Source organism: Apus apus, chromosome 3, assembly GCF_020740795.1.
Source record: "Apus apus isolate bApuApu2 chromosome 3, bApuApu2.pri.cur, whole genome shotgun sequence".
NCBI classification, from domain to species: domain Eukaryota; kingdom Metazoa; phylum Chordata; class Aves; order Apodiformes; family Apodidae; genus Apus; species Apus apus.
In genome coordinates this window covers 58,505,724-58,521,395 of record NC_067284.1, presented here as the reverse complement: position 1 = coordinate 58,521,395, position 15,672 = coordinate 58,505,724, and the positions used below count along the sequence as shown (strand labels likewise).

The 15,672-nt window shown below is 38.9% G+C and overlaps 1 protein-coding gene across 38 annotated transcripts in view; it reads left to right on the top strand.

Annotated features, from left to right (window-relative positions):
• NRXN1 (neurexin 1) overlaps positions 1 to 15,672 on the top strand; it is a 759,121-nt gene that overhangs the window by 735,088 nt on the left and 8,361 nt on the right. For 26 of the 38 annotated variants that reach the window (XM_051616124.1, XM_051616134.1, XM_051616127.1 and 23 more), the window contains one exon: positions 1,648 to 1,735. In XM_051616124.1, coding sequence (XP_051472084.1) covers positions 1,648 to 1,735 — 88 coding nt within the window. The remainder of the gene's footprint in view (positions 1 to 1,647; positions 1,736 to 15,672) is intronic. The other 12 variants (XM_051616125.1, XM_051616135.1, XM_051616132.1 and 9 more) reach the window with 1 other exon arrangement.

Below are 15,672 nucleotides of genomic sequence, written 5' to 3'. Positions count from 1 at the left end.
GTCAGATGTAAGGAAAGATACATTTTGTGATTACAGCATCAAACTGTGACATAAAATGGGTGTTGTCTCTAGTCTTATTACCTCATTCTCTTATGCATCAGTCTACTTCTTGTAAAAGTTAATATTATTATAATAGGCTTTTCTTTGCTATGCCTCACATATTATTGAATGTATTCCTGTATCACTTTCCTATGTCCCAGAAGTGCTGAAAATATATGTTCATTAATATTCTTGAAGCATGGCAAAGAAAAGCCTATTAGTGTAATATGCTTTGCTTTAAAACTACAGATAAATAATAACTTAATGATAATCAACACTGGTTAGATTTTGGCCCTACTGTACAGAAAAGAAATTTTTACATATTCAAGCTTAAATTGATTAAGGAAAACTGTGATGTATTTTATGTCCCTCCTCTACACTCATGGAGAAAAAAAAGTGACAAGAATGTTTCATGTTGCCTGAAATTGTTTGCACTTCCTCCTTGGCCTGTGTGTCCTACAGGAATCCAGTAATGGCTTTTTGCCTGCTTTATCCTTAATTTTTTGTTTCAATTCTCTTTGTGTATTTCTTTCACTGAGGTGAAAAGAAACTTGAAATGGACAATTATGAAATGCCTTGCCCATAGGAAAGGCTTCTTGCTAACCTCGTTAGTAATTGCTTGAGAAATGACCAGGAGTATGACAGTTTTTATTTCCCTGCTATTATTTTCTGTAAGAACTGTGGATGTTCTTACTGCATTTCTAAGTGACTATTCTCAGAGGTAACTTGAAGAGAAGGCATTTCATTTTATCAGGTTCACATTGATTGCCTAAATGTTTCTTTGAATATCTCCTTGTTCTTGCACTGTAAGAAGTGGTAGATAGGAATCCCAAATTTCTTTTCTTTATAGTGTGTTGTACCATATACCCCCTGTTTTTTTTCCTCTGCCTTGATTTATTTGATTTCTTTATACAAACAACTGTCCAAGCCTATTTTGGAGAGATGTTCCTAGAATCCCTTGGACCTAAACACAACACTGAGGCAATTCTTCCCTTATTTAAGAAAATATTATGTTTGCACTTACTTGAGAAAATAGAGTGATGCTTTCTGGCACTGCATATATTTATTACTGTTCTCTTTCCTGGACTTTTCTTTTCTTGAAATAGTTTACAACTCAATGAGAGTCGTGTTTACTTTTTTTTTTTTTTTTTTTTTTTCTCTACATCTGAGAAAGCAAGTGCAATTAAAGGAGAGAACATAATTATGTTTCTAGTAGTTTTAACAGCTGTGGGCAGTTCAATACTTAGACTTATTTTTTTTAATGTTCTCGGTGTTTTCAGCAATATCATAATAGTGATATTGGAGGTAAAGAGTGAAGACCAGGAGCCCCAGTGTATATATTATATCCTTCAACTTTCTGTTCTTATTACAAAAAAATATTAAAATGTTTAAATGCCTGAACTGGATAACATACTTCTAAAAACTGACAAGTGCGAATTGAAAAGCAAAGTCCTGTTAATGCAGAGTTGGAGAGTGTCTTTGTGCCATTACATGTGAAGTCTGGAATGCTCTGGGCCTTGCATAAATCCACACAATAAAAGAAACATCCGTGAAAATCTTACAACATGTTCAGTCAATTAAAACATGTCTATTTGATTTTCTTTGCAGACCACAGATGACATCCTGGTGGCCTCCGCTGAATGTCCTAGTGATGATGAGGACATTGATCCCTGTGAGCCGAGCTCAGGTGGGTTAGGTTAGTCAACTTTTTTATTACTTTCTTTTATTTCATATTTGCATGTTCCAGTCCCTCTGAGTGCCATTTAGTGGGACAGTCCTTTCTTACATAGCAGGCAGAAGTTGAATTGGGGTCTTTCTTGACACTGTGGCAGTGTCAGCGGAGAGTTTGCTATATGTTCTTCAAAGATAGTGGATGGGAGCACATTGGTAGTTGTGATCTGAGCAAGGTTCTAACATGGCCAAGGGACGTGAGGCTGGGCTGGGAAGGGCATTCTGGGACCCCTGCGACTGTGTTAATGCAATAAAGAAAGGACAATTTAATTTAAGAGAAAGGTGTTGTTTGTGCCTTAAGGTTTCCTCCACCCTGTTTGCCTCCTGTTTCACGCATCATATTATGTCAGTAGAAGAATTCATAGGCTAGACATGAGTAAGAAATTCTTCACTGTGAGGGTGGTGAGACATTGGCACAGGTTGCCCAGGGAAGTTGTGGATGCCTCATCCCTGGAAGTGTTCCAGGCCTGGTTGGATGGGGCTTTGAGAAACCTGTTTTAGTGGGAGGTGTCCCTGCCCATGCAGGGGAATTGGAGCTAGATGATCTTTAAGGTCCCTTCCCACCCAAACCATTCTATGATTCTATGACTTGTAATTTCTGTTAATGGACATTCTGTTAATGTAATTTCTGAATAATGGACACTTGGTACTATTTTTTCTCTCTGCTATAATTTCCCATTTCATATTAAATTAAATATTATATACCTTCTCTAAAAATCCAAATGTCTGTCACAGATGTGAAAGGAATGCAAAGCTTCATAATAAAAATCTAAATAATTATGTTCCTCTGTAATGTTTTTAAAATCCCAGGTGTCTAATGAAGTATTCCTGCTTTCTTTGTTGGCTTGGGTTAATATTTACCTTTTCTGAGTGAACAGCTTGTGATACCATTTATGTCTCAGTTTTTCTTATGCACTTCAATTTTGCACTATTTGGTAGCACGCCTACTTGTCAGTTGTTTTAGATAATTTGGTAGTCTTCAGTACTTGCTATAATACTTAATAGTAAAACAATTAAAATAAATCTGTTACATACAGTAGGAACCAATGACACTTGAGACTGGCCTGTATATTGATGCAAATCAAAACTAAGCCATCTTAGTATGCCACTCAAATCAGAGAGCAGGTAATATGTCTACATAGCCTCCAGACAAATGCATTTTTGCTTCAAATGCAGGTGTGTGGTTGATTTTTGAAGTCACAAAGCCTACTACCCACATGCAAAAATTAATTATTCACATTTAAGTAACAGCAGAGAAGTTTAGGATTTGTCTCATTGTTTGATGGACCTGCAGGGTGGCATTAGAGCTCTTCCAGGAACCAAGATATTTATAGATTTGATGAGAATACTTTGGAGTTAGTTTATTTTGCCTTCCAATAAGAGGGTTTCGGAGTGTTTTTCAAAATGTCACAAGATAGAATGACCATTCTTAAAACTGAGCAGCAATAGATACACCCACCTTTACACATTTTTAGATGTCCAGGAAGACATTTCACTTGCAGAAGTCCCAAACATAATGAAAAAGATATTTAGGAACTGTGATAATTTTTTTTTTTCTAAGTTTGAAAGTTCATTTTCAGGATATTTTTTTCTGCTCTTGCCTTCTTACTTTCAAATTCTTGAGTTTAGAAAATATGAGTTCAGTAGTTCATATGGCTCTGAGCTCATCCGTGCCAGTTGCTTCCTTGCTTTAGTCAACTCCAGCAGTGCTGTTCAATAGTTAAACTGACATTTTCCTACTGTAAATGTGGATCATTTTAATAATGAAAAATATATATATAAGGCAACCATGAAACAATTTATTAGTTAACCAGCACTAAAATTTTTTCCCAAGCACTCTTACAATACAGCTGTTGTATTAGAAATATAATTGGATTGTCTCAGCCTTACAGCTTGCTGAAAGCCAATGAAATTTCAGAATATTTCTCTAAGGTTGTTTTGGACTTCAGGTCTGGGTATCCAATGCTCTGTAGGCCTGGGTCCATGCACAGTCATTTAAATGGTGGGTGCAAGAATGGGAGGGGTGAAATAAAGCTTTCCAACTGGTTATAATTTCTGTCCAAACTAGGGTGAAGAGGAATGTGAATGTTGTGTTTCCTAACTTAGCTTATCATTCATTACCCAACTATGCTTCTCATTTTTGTTCTTCTGATAAAGATTTTACTGATTCATTTCTTGAATTCCAGCTGCTACTGCTTTTTTAAAAAAAATATGGATTGGCACAGGAATTATGTTCTCCATAAATCCAATTGGCTGGATAATTTTATGTGTCATTCTTCACATCACATTTTCACTTGCCATCCCACTCTCAGTTCTTTAAAATTTGTCTCCGTATTTTTTTTGGCCTTGTCCTTTTCTCATATTTGAAACAATAGAACCAAAGGGATTACTGAAGTCATAACTTGCAGTCTGTCTGTCTCTCTGTAAGCTATTTTAGTCTTAATTACTTAGTCTTAGGAATAAGCTTTCTTTGTGAGTAGAACTGTGGGCACCACTCCATGTCAATATTTCCGCAGTCTCCATAGGAATTTGAGCTACTCCTAACAGTAGGCTGGAACTTAAGGGATGATAGGCATGATACTGTTGACAGTGACAGATTAATTATTTTTTTCTTTCATTTGGGATACGACGTGGAAGAGGGTATATTTCATTTATATTCTTCCCATGGCTCAGCTCAGCTTTTTCCCCATAACCACATGTAATAAACCAGAATTGCTTCTCCACAATCCTCCCCCACATCCTCACTGATGCAGATGAAGCTTATGTTTCCTAACAGATACTTTTAGGAGGCAGAACATGTGATGATTAGGACAATTTTACTATTACATTTTCCCTTCAGAGGCTGTAGCCTGAAATACTGTTAGATTTCTTCTCTTGCTTCCTGGTGGTCAGTCAGCAATCTCTCTCTGAGATCTCAGGTCTACATTTTCCTAAAAAAAGTACATTCAAGAGATGGCCAGAGCCCATTCTGTTTTATTGACAGAGCCATAACTACATTTATATAGTGATTGCCCACAATATGCCCATTTCTAACCAAGGTTCTCAGCTCAAAATGGGTGCCTATTAATATGGCAAACCAAATATAATAGAAAATACTCATTAGCTAGATTTTACTGATTAGTGAAATTTATGCTTAAAATGGAGCTTCTTTTCTAGAATAAATATGTTGCAATTTATAGAAGCTAACAAGTCTTGGTCTGGCATCACCAGCTTCACTTTCTGTACACCTGTCTTCTAAATAACAAATGGAAAGTTCAATGTGCAACAAATTTCATGTGGGACATAAAAACATAGACCAGATTAGAAGCTGCTGAGCAGCAATCCCATCAATTTGTCTGGAAATTAAAGTCACAAAAACTATAATTGCAGATTTCATTGTGGTATGCAAACTGCTGAATGTGCCATAATTGGATGGAGTCATAACAAATTTATTAGCATGCAAAGCTTCATCAACATATTTTGTTTGTATTAAGTTTTGTATAGTAAGGCAACACGTGTTGGTTTCACAGTGTCTCCACATTCCCCTCTCCTACTCTAAACACTAATAACACGAAGAATGATGATTATGATAATAATAATTACAATAATAACAACAACAATATTTTTTGTTTCCTCAGCTTCATGTCATAGAGGAAATAATACAGCCTTTTCATTTTGTAGACAAGCAATGAAAAATGTTAGTGGAAACCTATCCAAAAAAAAAGGACTTGGGATGGTTTACTGATTTTACATGAAGAGTTATAAAACTGCCAGTGGACAAATTGCCATTCTGCACCTCAGAACTGCTGTTCCAGCCTTTCCTGGGCTCTGAACTGAGTTCTAATTTCTGCTTTCAGTGAGCATTTTTGTGCTTTACAGCTCCTTTGTTCCAGTTACACCAGGCTGGTGTTTTGTTCATTAGTTATTGCCTACCACTTACATAGCTATTGAAATTTTCCAAAACATAGAGAGGTCCAAACAGGGTAAAATTAAGTTAAATAATTGAGTTTAATGGCAGAGAAATCTAGACCAGGGAAGTAGACATACAGCTTTCAGCATATGCAAAACCAGTTCATTTTCTGCAAATTACGGTTAAATCCATCTCAAACTCAGGACTTGACAAAGGTTTAAGCTAGAAATTAAGGTCAAAACCTCTTTTGATGGCCCCAGCAGAAATGGGATGGATTTAAGTGTTAGAAGTCTTAAAGCCAGAATATATCATATTCTGTGGTCTTGGAAGTTTTAGCAGAAGACAATTTTCAAAGTGAAAAAATTGTCTTGGAATAAAATACTTCATCGTCTCTTGATCAGAGTTTGTCTGGCAGCTCTTGGGTTCTGCTTCTCAGGACAGTGTTTGATTGGTATCAGGTCTTGTCCTGCACTTGTTCTTTAAGGATAAGAATAGTCAGAATAGAGCTCAGTGATGTATATCACCTGGTAGCATTAGTTACCTTTCTAAACGCTGATTCTTGATTATGAAGGGCAAAGGGATCAGTTATTTTCCTATGTTATTAAGCAAGGACCAATAATAGGATAGGTACTTATAGACTGATCTTTGAGCATGTGTTGATTTTCCTGCATCTTGGCCAAGCTCATTGCATTGAAGGAGACAGCTCATGACAGCCAGAAATCTCCAAAATATCAGTACAGCCAAGACAGAACAAACAAGCCACTACCTAGGATGACTTTTACAGTTCAGGCATTGCTTTGGGGAATGTTTGTCCTGTCAGCAGAACAGTATGGGGCTTTGCATGAAAACTGCTTCCTGCGTATGTACATCCCCTGCTGTGTGATAACATGTATTGGATAGATGGTGATGGCAAGGAACTATAACACTTCGTGATGGTTTAGGTTTGGTTCCAGCATTGATACCTATTTTTCTAATGGGCAGAGCTGTGAAACATGGACTGAATTATTTCTGCTTGTTATTAGAAGTTTTGCTCTTCTTTTCCTTTCACAAATCATTGCACTCTATTCCTGGTGCATCTAGCAGCAAGATAATATTGCAGTAGGAGGTGAAGTGACTCCTATAATTTATACATCACCGCAAGTGCCCTTTTTATTGCACTTCATGGAATTCATTGTGCAAGGAGCTGAAACAAAGAAAAATAAAATTACAGTTAGTACACAGGGCTGCTGTGTTCATTATGGTTCGAGACATAAAGGGAATATTTGTGCCTCAGTCCAATTATCCTGTAGTTCTACATGCATTTCCAGTACTAGAAAGATCACTGGGTTGCCTTGAATCAGCCTTTAGAAATAGTTAGCTGAAATACATATAGATATGTCTGTAAGAGCTACTACAGGGTAAAAATTGTGCTGTATTTACAAACTTTCCAAATGTTAGCTCTTACCACGTCTATACATAAGGGGCTTGAGATAAAGATTTGTTTTCCTATAATTGAAGTTAAAATAGTTTTTAAGGTTATTTATTTTTTTTTATGAAGCATAAAGCTTCCCCAAAGCAACAGAAAGCAAATGTTGTATTTTTCCAAATTATTTTATTGTGAACTGAACCACTTCTTTGTCATTAGACAAAGAACTCATTGTCTGTTACTGTGAATTACAAATATGGCATTTCTCATTTGCACTTGATAAAAAATAATTTATTTCCTAAATTATCTAAGAAAATGTGTTTTAAAATTATCCGCCAACAGTGATCTCTATCCTTTTCCAGCTACGTCATCCAAACATGGGAATACTGAGTAGAATTGTAGCTTTCCAGCTAGTCCTAAGGATTTTCATGCATTACCAGTGTTGGAAGCAACTGAAAACAATAGCACATGCTGAAAGGAAGGGTTTTCTTTCATGCAAAAAAAAATATTTTAAAAAATTGGTATTTTAGAGAATTCTTATTCCTCAAATGCATTCTGTCTAACTTTGGTGGTAACAGTGGCGGTCACACTCTTATACATCCTTTCTTTACGTAACCTCAACTGGTACAGAGGATTTGTAACCAACATTAAATTATTTTAATGTTTATTTTTTAAGTACACTTGAAGACAAAATGCAGCTATTGCTAGCTAACCATGCCTTCTAAATGCAAACAATTGAGTAGATACTTCTTGCTGAACATACGTAATTCAAAGAAAAGTTTAATACATAGCGTAGTGATGACAGCACAGGCTAATGCTTTGTAGCGTGTATTGCAGTCACAGTGATACGAATGTATCAGAAGGCAGAATATGGACGGAGACAGGGGATCTGGCTGATTTCCTGAGTGTAATGGTTTTTGATCAAGGTAGTATCAGTGGCTGACTATGTTCTAAGACTGGTAAGAAATATTGACATCAAATCATAATCATGCTATAAATCATGCAAAGCTCTCTGCAAACTTCCACAAGACCTTCTTCACTGGTGCATAAATGATGAACGGATTTCATAGTGTGTGAACTTTGAGGGTGCATTCATATTCCACTCATATTCTTGCTTAAGTCAGACGTTATCACTTCTGTAATGAGTATAAGAATGGCAAACATTCATGGTGTAAAATACTGGGGTTATTATTTGTATGGCAGTACCTAAAGCTCTGCTTAATGCTTCAGACATATGCAGACAACATGAAAAGACAGTTCTTGTTCAGAGAAATTAGTTAAGTGACATTTATTAGTACTGCTGTTACATGTTCAGTGGTTTGGAGTTAGACATCACTATAGTAATTTGAAGAACTTTATTCATTTTATAAATAACAATTTGAGAAAAACGGCCTCCTGAAGGAGGGGCCTGTGAAAGAGGGCTGTTATTTTTCTTCCATTTAAAGATGTCTGCCTTGACCTTAGCAAGGCTTTTGACACTGTCTCCCATAACATCCCCGTGATCAAGCTCAGGAAATGTGGGATAGAAGAATGGACACTGAGATGGATTAAGAACTGGTTAAACAATAGCTCCCAGAGTCCAGCTGGAGACCTGTAACTACTGGAGTCCCCCAGGAGTCAGTGCTGGGTGCAGTCCTGTTCATCATCTTAATCAACGACCTGGATGAGGGGACAAGCAAGTCTGCTGATGATACGAAACTGGGAAGATTAGCCGATTCACCTGAAGGCTGTACAGCCATTCAGCAAGATTTTGGCAGACTGGAGACCTGGGCAAAGAGGAACCTAATGAGGTTCAACAGGAATAAGTGGAGGGTCCTGCACCTGGGAAGGAACAACAATATGCACCAGTGCAGGTTAGGAGACAACCTTCTAGAAGGCAGGTCTGTGGAGGACCTTGGAGTGCTGGTGGACAACAAGTTATCCATGGGGCAGCAATGTGCCCTTGTGGCCAAGAAGGCCAATTGTATCCTGGGGTTCATTGAGAGGAGTGTGTCCAGCAGGCCAAGGGAGGTTCTCCTTCCCCTCTACTCTGCCCTAGTGAGACCACATCTGAAGTATTGCATCCAGTTCTGGGCTCCCCATTTCAAGAGGGACAGGGATTTACTTGAGGGAGTCCAATGGAGGACTGTGAGGATAATTAAGGAACTGGAAAACCTGTCTTAAGAGGAAAACTGAGAGACCTGAGGCTGTTTACTCTAGAGAAGAGAAGACAGAGAGGGGATGTTATTGATGTATATAAATATCTGAATGGTGGGTTTCAAGAAGGAGGGGCCAGTCTCTTTTCAGTCATGCCCTGTGATAGGACGAGGGGCAATGGATGCAAACAAACACAGGAAGTTCCACCTCAACTTGAGGAAGAACTTCTTTACTGTAAGGGTTACAGAGCACTGGAAGAGTCTCACCAAAGAGGTCATGGAGTCTTGTTCTCTGGAGACTTTCAAGACCTGTCTGGATGCCTTTCTAAGCATCCTGCCTAGCTTCTGTGCTGGTCCTGCTCTGACAGGAGGGTTGGACTTGATGATCTGCAGAGGTCACTTCCAACTCCTAGCATTCTGTGATTCTATGATACAAATGACCACTTGTGACTCAGTTCTCAAGATATTTAAAGGCAAAGCTGAAGCGTGTGATCCTGCTGTGATCCCAGGACTGGGCTGGTGAATGTAGAGAGGAAACCAGGCACTCACACTGCTCATTCACAAACACATGTGCACGATGTGTCATGCCCACTGACTTCAGTGGAACTCCCGAGATTTTTCAGTGCTTGTCTGGATCATGGTCGATAAAATGTCTATGATTATTTTGTCCTTTTATTCATGTGTAGAAGTAATATGTTAGACAATCAGAGGCAAATGTACAATCCATGTATGAGATAATGTGAGTGAGAAGAAGTGAATGGAGAGCAAGTTAGAGCTAAGGGCTGCAGTTCTATGGGCAGGGTTGATGGAGAGAAGTCTAATCTCATTCAGCACATACTGAGAGGGAAGAATATGGTCTTGTTTCACTGTTGAGGCTTTTGGGGAAAAATCACATATCTCACAATCTATTTAATATTAATTCTGTCTTGTTTTCTCTCTCCCTCCCCCCAAGTATATGCACATGCTTTTGAGGGCTTACCTTCCTGCCTTTCCCTAGAAAAATTTGCAGGAAACACGTTTGTTCACATATGAGCAGTTGCTTTACCTATTCTTTCTGCTACTGCCAGATAAAGAAGCTGTCTTACAGACCATTCCAGCATTAACCAGAAAGTGAGATATGTCCCAAATGACTATAACAATAATAACAATTACAACAACAACTCTAACAAGAACAAAATACCGAATACCAAATGAGACCTTTAAAAATTACTTTACTGCTAATGCAGTGGCTTTCTCAGACACACAAAAAACCTGAAATTGGATCTATGACTGTGCTCCCTTAAACAAAGTAGTCCTGATTTTCAAGACTGATATTCAAAATTTTCAATAATGCCACTAATTAAGTCCTGGTTCCTGTGCCTGTATCCCAAATATGTGAAAATAGGTTCCAGGCAGATCTAAATCTTTTGCTTGCTTGCTTGCTTCCTTCCTTCCTGCCTTCCTGCCTTCCTGCCTGCCTACCTGCCTGCCTGCCTGCCTTCCTGTTATGCGGCCCATGGCAATCATAGCAGTTTAAATTTTCTGACAATCTCTATCTTCCATAAGTATGTCTTTTTAAGTTTGGGATAGAAGCACAATGCACAAGTGAAGTGTAAGAAGATCCGCACTGACCTGTCCTACTCTGCAGCTTAGGAAAGGAATTTCGTTTTCAGGCTATTCTGTAAATGTTAGATTTACTCAAACCAATGAAATAATGACAAATAAAGATTATGTGGATTCTTAAAACATTTTCCATGGGTGGATTTCACACACTGACATTGGTTGAAAAATGCATAAAATAAATTAATAATTGCAAAACGGAGGTTTTTCAGAAACAGTGGAGTAATTTGCTGACTTCAGTGACACACTTGTCTGATTAAATAAGGAATTTTGGAAAGGTAGAGGATTTGTTTGCGCAAGAATCAAGTAAACAGCTGATTAAATCTTTAACAGGTTCCATTAGTTTTCATCCCAGTCTGCTTAAAAATCCAAAGTTAAAGTGTATAATCCTAAAAATGGGTCCTTTGGATCAAGCTTACACTTAGAACCACAACTGCACATAGATTGTTGGCAGAAATAAATTAGTTGTTCTAGTTTGTTTGAAAATAGACGAGATGATACTGGTGCCTTCGTTAATGTAAGCCCGTTGTGATCTTTGAGCTGCGTTTCATTCTGGTTTGCTTTGTTACATCTAGTGCACCTATTACAATATTCTGTTGTGGACACTAGCAGTATTGAATCTGTTTCTTGTTACTTCGTTATGCTTATGCATTGAATTTGCCTCTTTTTTTTGTGGAAAAAAAACCCTCTTCTTCGGGACTATTTATCATCCTTGTTTTTATGGACATGGTAGAAGAAGACAGACAATATTTTGCAAAGGTATGAAAAGGTTTGTAGCCAAAATTCTATCCTGAATCAGGATCATATTGCTGAATTTCTCTGTCTTTCTCAGACCAAATTTGAACAATGCGATATTAAATCACATCCATAAAACTCCACAAGAAATTTGCTCTACCTTAGCTATTATTTGGAGGAAGGATCAAACAGAAAGATGGGAATCTGAGGCAGCCAACCCTAGCAAACAGAGAAAATACAGTTTTGCTAAGAAAGTGGGAAGCTGGCTGTGCTGCATGCAGGACACAGTCAGTGCTTTGCCTCTCTCAGTTAAATGACACAGGGCACTCTCTACTCCAGCAGTCTTTTGCAGCTCCTGGCTAACCATTTGCAGTACATGATAAATTCAGTTACTATGGTGTCACAAGTAGTTGTTGTATGCCAGCTGCAGCTTATCAAGTAGTGGCCATGTCAACAGACTGCTGGCAGTCAACAGGGTTTCTTACCCCACTGCCAAGGGCCAATGGTAAACTTCTGCTAGTGTTTCCTAGTGTTTCATACAGTGGGAATTTTCATTATCTCTTGCATACCTACTAGGATGGTTGCTGCTAATTTTCACTTAATTTAAACCTCTATGGAAACACCGGGGTTTTTTAGTGTTTTTAAGTAGTCATTTGACAGTCTGCAAGGTGACAGGTGGATGCAGACAAGTTTGAGAACTAGGTATTTTCTAAGGATATTGCTCATACATGGAAGCAGGGAAAATTCAAGGCAAAAGTAACCTATAGTGAGGATGCATGTGCCAGAAATCATCTAACCTCAGGCTATCTCCTTCTAACTATATAAAGACCTAAGTGAAAAGTTCTGTTGTGTTGACATCCTATTCTGGCTCTTAAGTTTCAAAACCAGAGGTTGAGCTGTGGTCTAGCTTTGGGACTTTGACAGTTTAAATGTAAGCTGGCTTAAACAGTACATTCTGATCTAGATACAGCACATACCTGTTAAAAATTACAGAAAAGGGATAAATGAAAGAAAGATGAAAGCAGCGAGAACATGAGAATCATACTCCAAAATGCAAAAAATCTTTATAGATATCTCAAAGTTTTTTTCCTTGTGCTAACATCAGAGACACCAGAATTGTGTTACAGAGCAATGAGAGAAGCAAAGGAAAACAAGGCAGCATTATTCACTTTAATAATTTTTAATGGGAAAAAGAATATTAATTACATCTAGTGTCATTTATATCAACCCTGAAGTCCAGTTACCTTTCTCTTCCCACCCCCAGAGAAGCATACAAGGTCCTGGCAGCAATAGGATTCAGGCTGAACACGTGTAGCTGTATCTGCAAGTTGTATCTGAGTCTTCTTTTAGTGAGTGTAGTTTGGAATTTGTGGCGATCACTTTGTCAGTGTGTGTGTGCATGTATATTCTGGTTGTCTCAAAAGCCTGGACAGTTCTTTTCCCAGGCACATTATCAACGTTGTCACTAATGGATCTGACTTGATGACAGTGTTAAGAGCAAATTGAATGCAGTATGGTTTCAACGTCAACATTCAAGCCATATCTATAATGTTCGTGGCACAGTCATTTATCTCTTCATGTAGTAGCTGCTTAGTGAAAGGAGACAGCCAGGGAATCACCCACAGTTGCAAAGATGAACATGGGTGTCTGCACCTTCAGATCATTCAATGAGAAGGAATCATTCCTTGCTCTGCAGGCCAAGCCATCAGTCCTCACTCTTTTCAACTATGTTTCGGTGTTCCCTGGAAGAAAAGCAGGTCCTAGATCAGATGTTTTGTGTTTAGGGTTTGTTGGCTGTGGGTTTTTTGTTTGGTTGGTTGGTTTATTTGTTTGTTTCTTTTTAAAATGAGATTCTAAAAGTAGCAGTCAGTGAAACCTTGGTCCTGTGAAGCTCAGTGATATACAAAGTCCAGCCAGGCTCAAATGTCACTGTCACCAACACTGTAAGTTTTTGGTACAACAAAATCAACCTTAGCTGCCACCAAAAACTTATTTCCAATGCTCCTGCCCTTTTCTTGCAGTATCACTGGTGTTCATCTGACTCCTTGGGGCCTAGAGCTGTGGGGAAGTAACTGAGCAGAACATACTGGTTCAGCTGTCTGAACCCATTCTCTACAATTAGAGAATGTTAGTGCTAGCTAGAAAACCTACTATCTATAGTGTAACAATTGTGGTTTGTCCTCTTTATGGTATCTTATTTGCAGAAGCATTTAATTTTTTTTTCCATTTAGGAATACTTCAATTTAAAATCTAGACCACCCACTGACTTGCTAATCAGTCAAAATTTCTGAAGAAAAGTAACAAATTACCAAAGATTTCCCAGAACACACACAAAACCAAGATAAATTACTCCATGTAGAAAAGAATGAAGGAGATGTTAAAATGTGAATGACAAATGTAGAGGTGGGGAGAGGTAGGACTGACAGCTGTACTGGTGAAAGGAGAAAAGATCACCAGTGTTGTCCACCAGGGATCAATACTGGGCCCAGCCTATTCAGTATCTTTATTTATGACCTGGATGACGGGATTGAGTCTACCCTTAGTAAATTTGCAGGTGACACCAAACTGGGTAGGACTGTCGACCTGCTGGAGGGTAGGAAGATGCTGCAGGGGGACCTGGACAGACTGGATTGATGGGCTGAGGCCAACAGTATGAGGTTCAGCAAGACCAAGTGCAGGGTCCTACACTTTGGCCACAATAACCCCAGGCAGCGCTACAGACTGAGGGAAGAGTGGCTGGAGAGCGGCCCAGCAGAGACAGACCTGGGAGTACTGGTTGACAACCAGTTGAACACGAGCCAGCAGTGTGCCCAGGTGGCCTGGAAGGCCCGTGGCATCCTGGCTTGTATCAGGAATAGTGTGGCCAGCAGGAGTAGGGATGTGATTCTGTCCCTGTACTCAGCACTGGTGAGGCCTCATCTCGAGTACTGTGTCCAGTTCTGGGGCCCTCACTTCAAGAAGGATATTGAGGTGCTGGAGCAGGTCCAGAGGAGAGCAACAAGGCTGGTGAAGGGATTAGAGGGAAAGTCTTATGAGGAGAGGCTGGGGAGCCTGGGGTTGTTTAGCCTGGAGAAGACAAGACTCAGAGGGGCTCTTACCACTCTCTACAACTACCTGAAGGGAGGTTGTAGTCAGGTTGCTCTTCTCCCAAGCAACTAGTGACAAGATAAGAGGGCACAACCTCAAGCTGCACCAAGGGGAGATTTAGGTTGGATATTAGGAAGCACTTCCTCACAGAGAGGGTGATTAGACATCAGAATTGACTGCCCAGGGAGTCACCATCCCTGGAGATGTTCAAGGAAAGGTTGGATGTGGCACTTAGTGCCATGGTCTAGCTGATGTGGTGGTGTTAGGTCATAAGCTGGACTTGATGATCTCAGAGGTCTTTTCGAGCCTCAATAGTTCTGTGATTCTGTGATCATTATACTATGTGAAATATTCCCCTCACCACTGCAGAGCATATTAACTTATAAACCCCATTGATTTGGTGTGCTGTATCGATTGGCACTGTTCTACTGACTAACCTATCTCCCTTTAGTCTTATGTTGACATTTAAAGATGATTGAGACAATACCTCTCAACCATGGGAAACAAATATTACTTGCAAAACCTGCAGTCCTAAGGAATTGGTAGGATTTGTAAATTATTTGAAGTGAATATATAGCAAATCATTGCACTTGGAAATAAGCATTATATTTGGTGCAGAGACAATGTTTAGTTTCTTAGCAAAACAGCCTTTTTAGCTGTAGATGGTGTTTCACTGCTAGACTGTTTTTATCACTAGGCAAGTTAGTTATCACTTTAGAGATATTGTAATGCATTTCCTTCTGAGAACCTTTGAGATTTCAGTTTACAGGAAGTAAAAAGCTGGGTTTGCACACCAAAGAATAGAACAGATACCTTAATATTTTCCCCTTTGACACATTTGAAAACAGGTAATTGTCTTGTTCTCAGAGCATCTTACAGATTTCTTGGAACAAATGTCATGGCATGAGTTTAAAATGGCAAATGTAGCTCCTCTGCTCATAAGTGCACACCTCTCCACCACATCAGTGTGTCATTTGTTCAGGTCTCAGCTACAGTTCTCTTTGAATCATGGTGCCATTATGATCATGGAGCACAGAGTGTGTGTTTGGCAA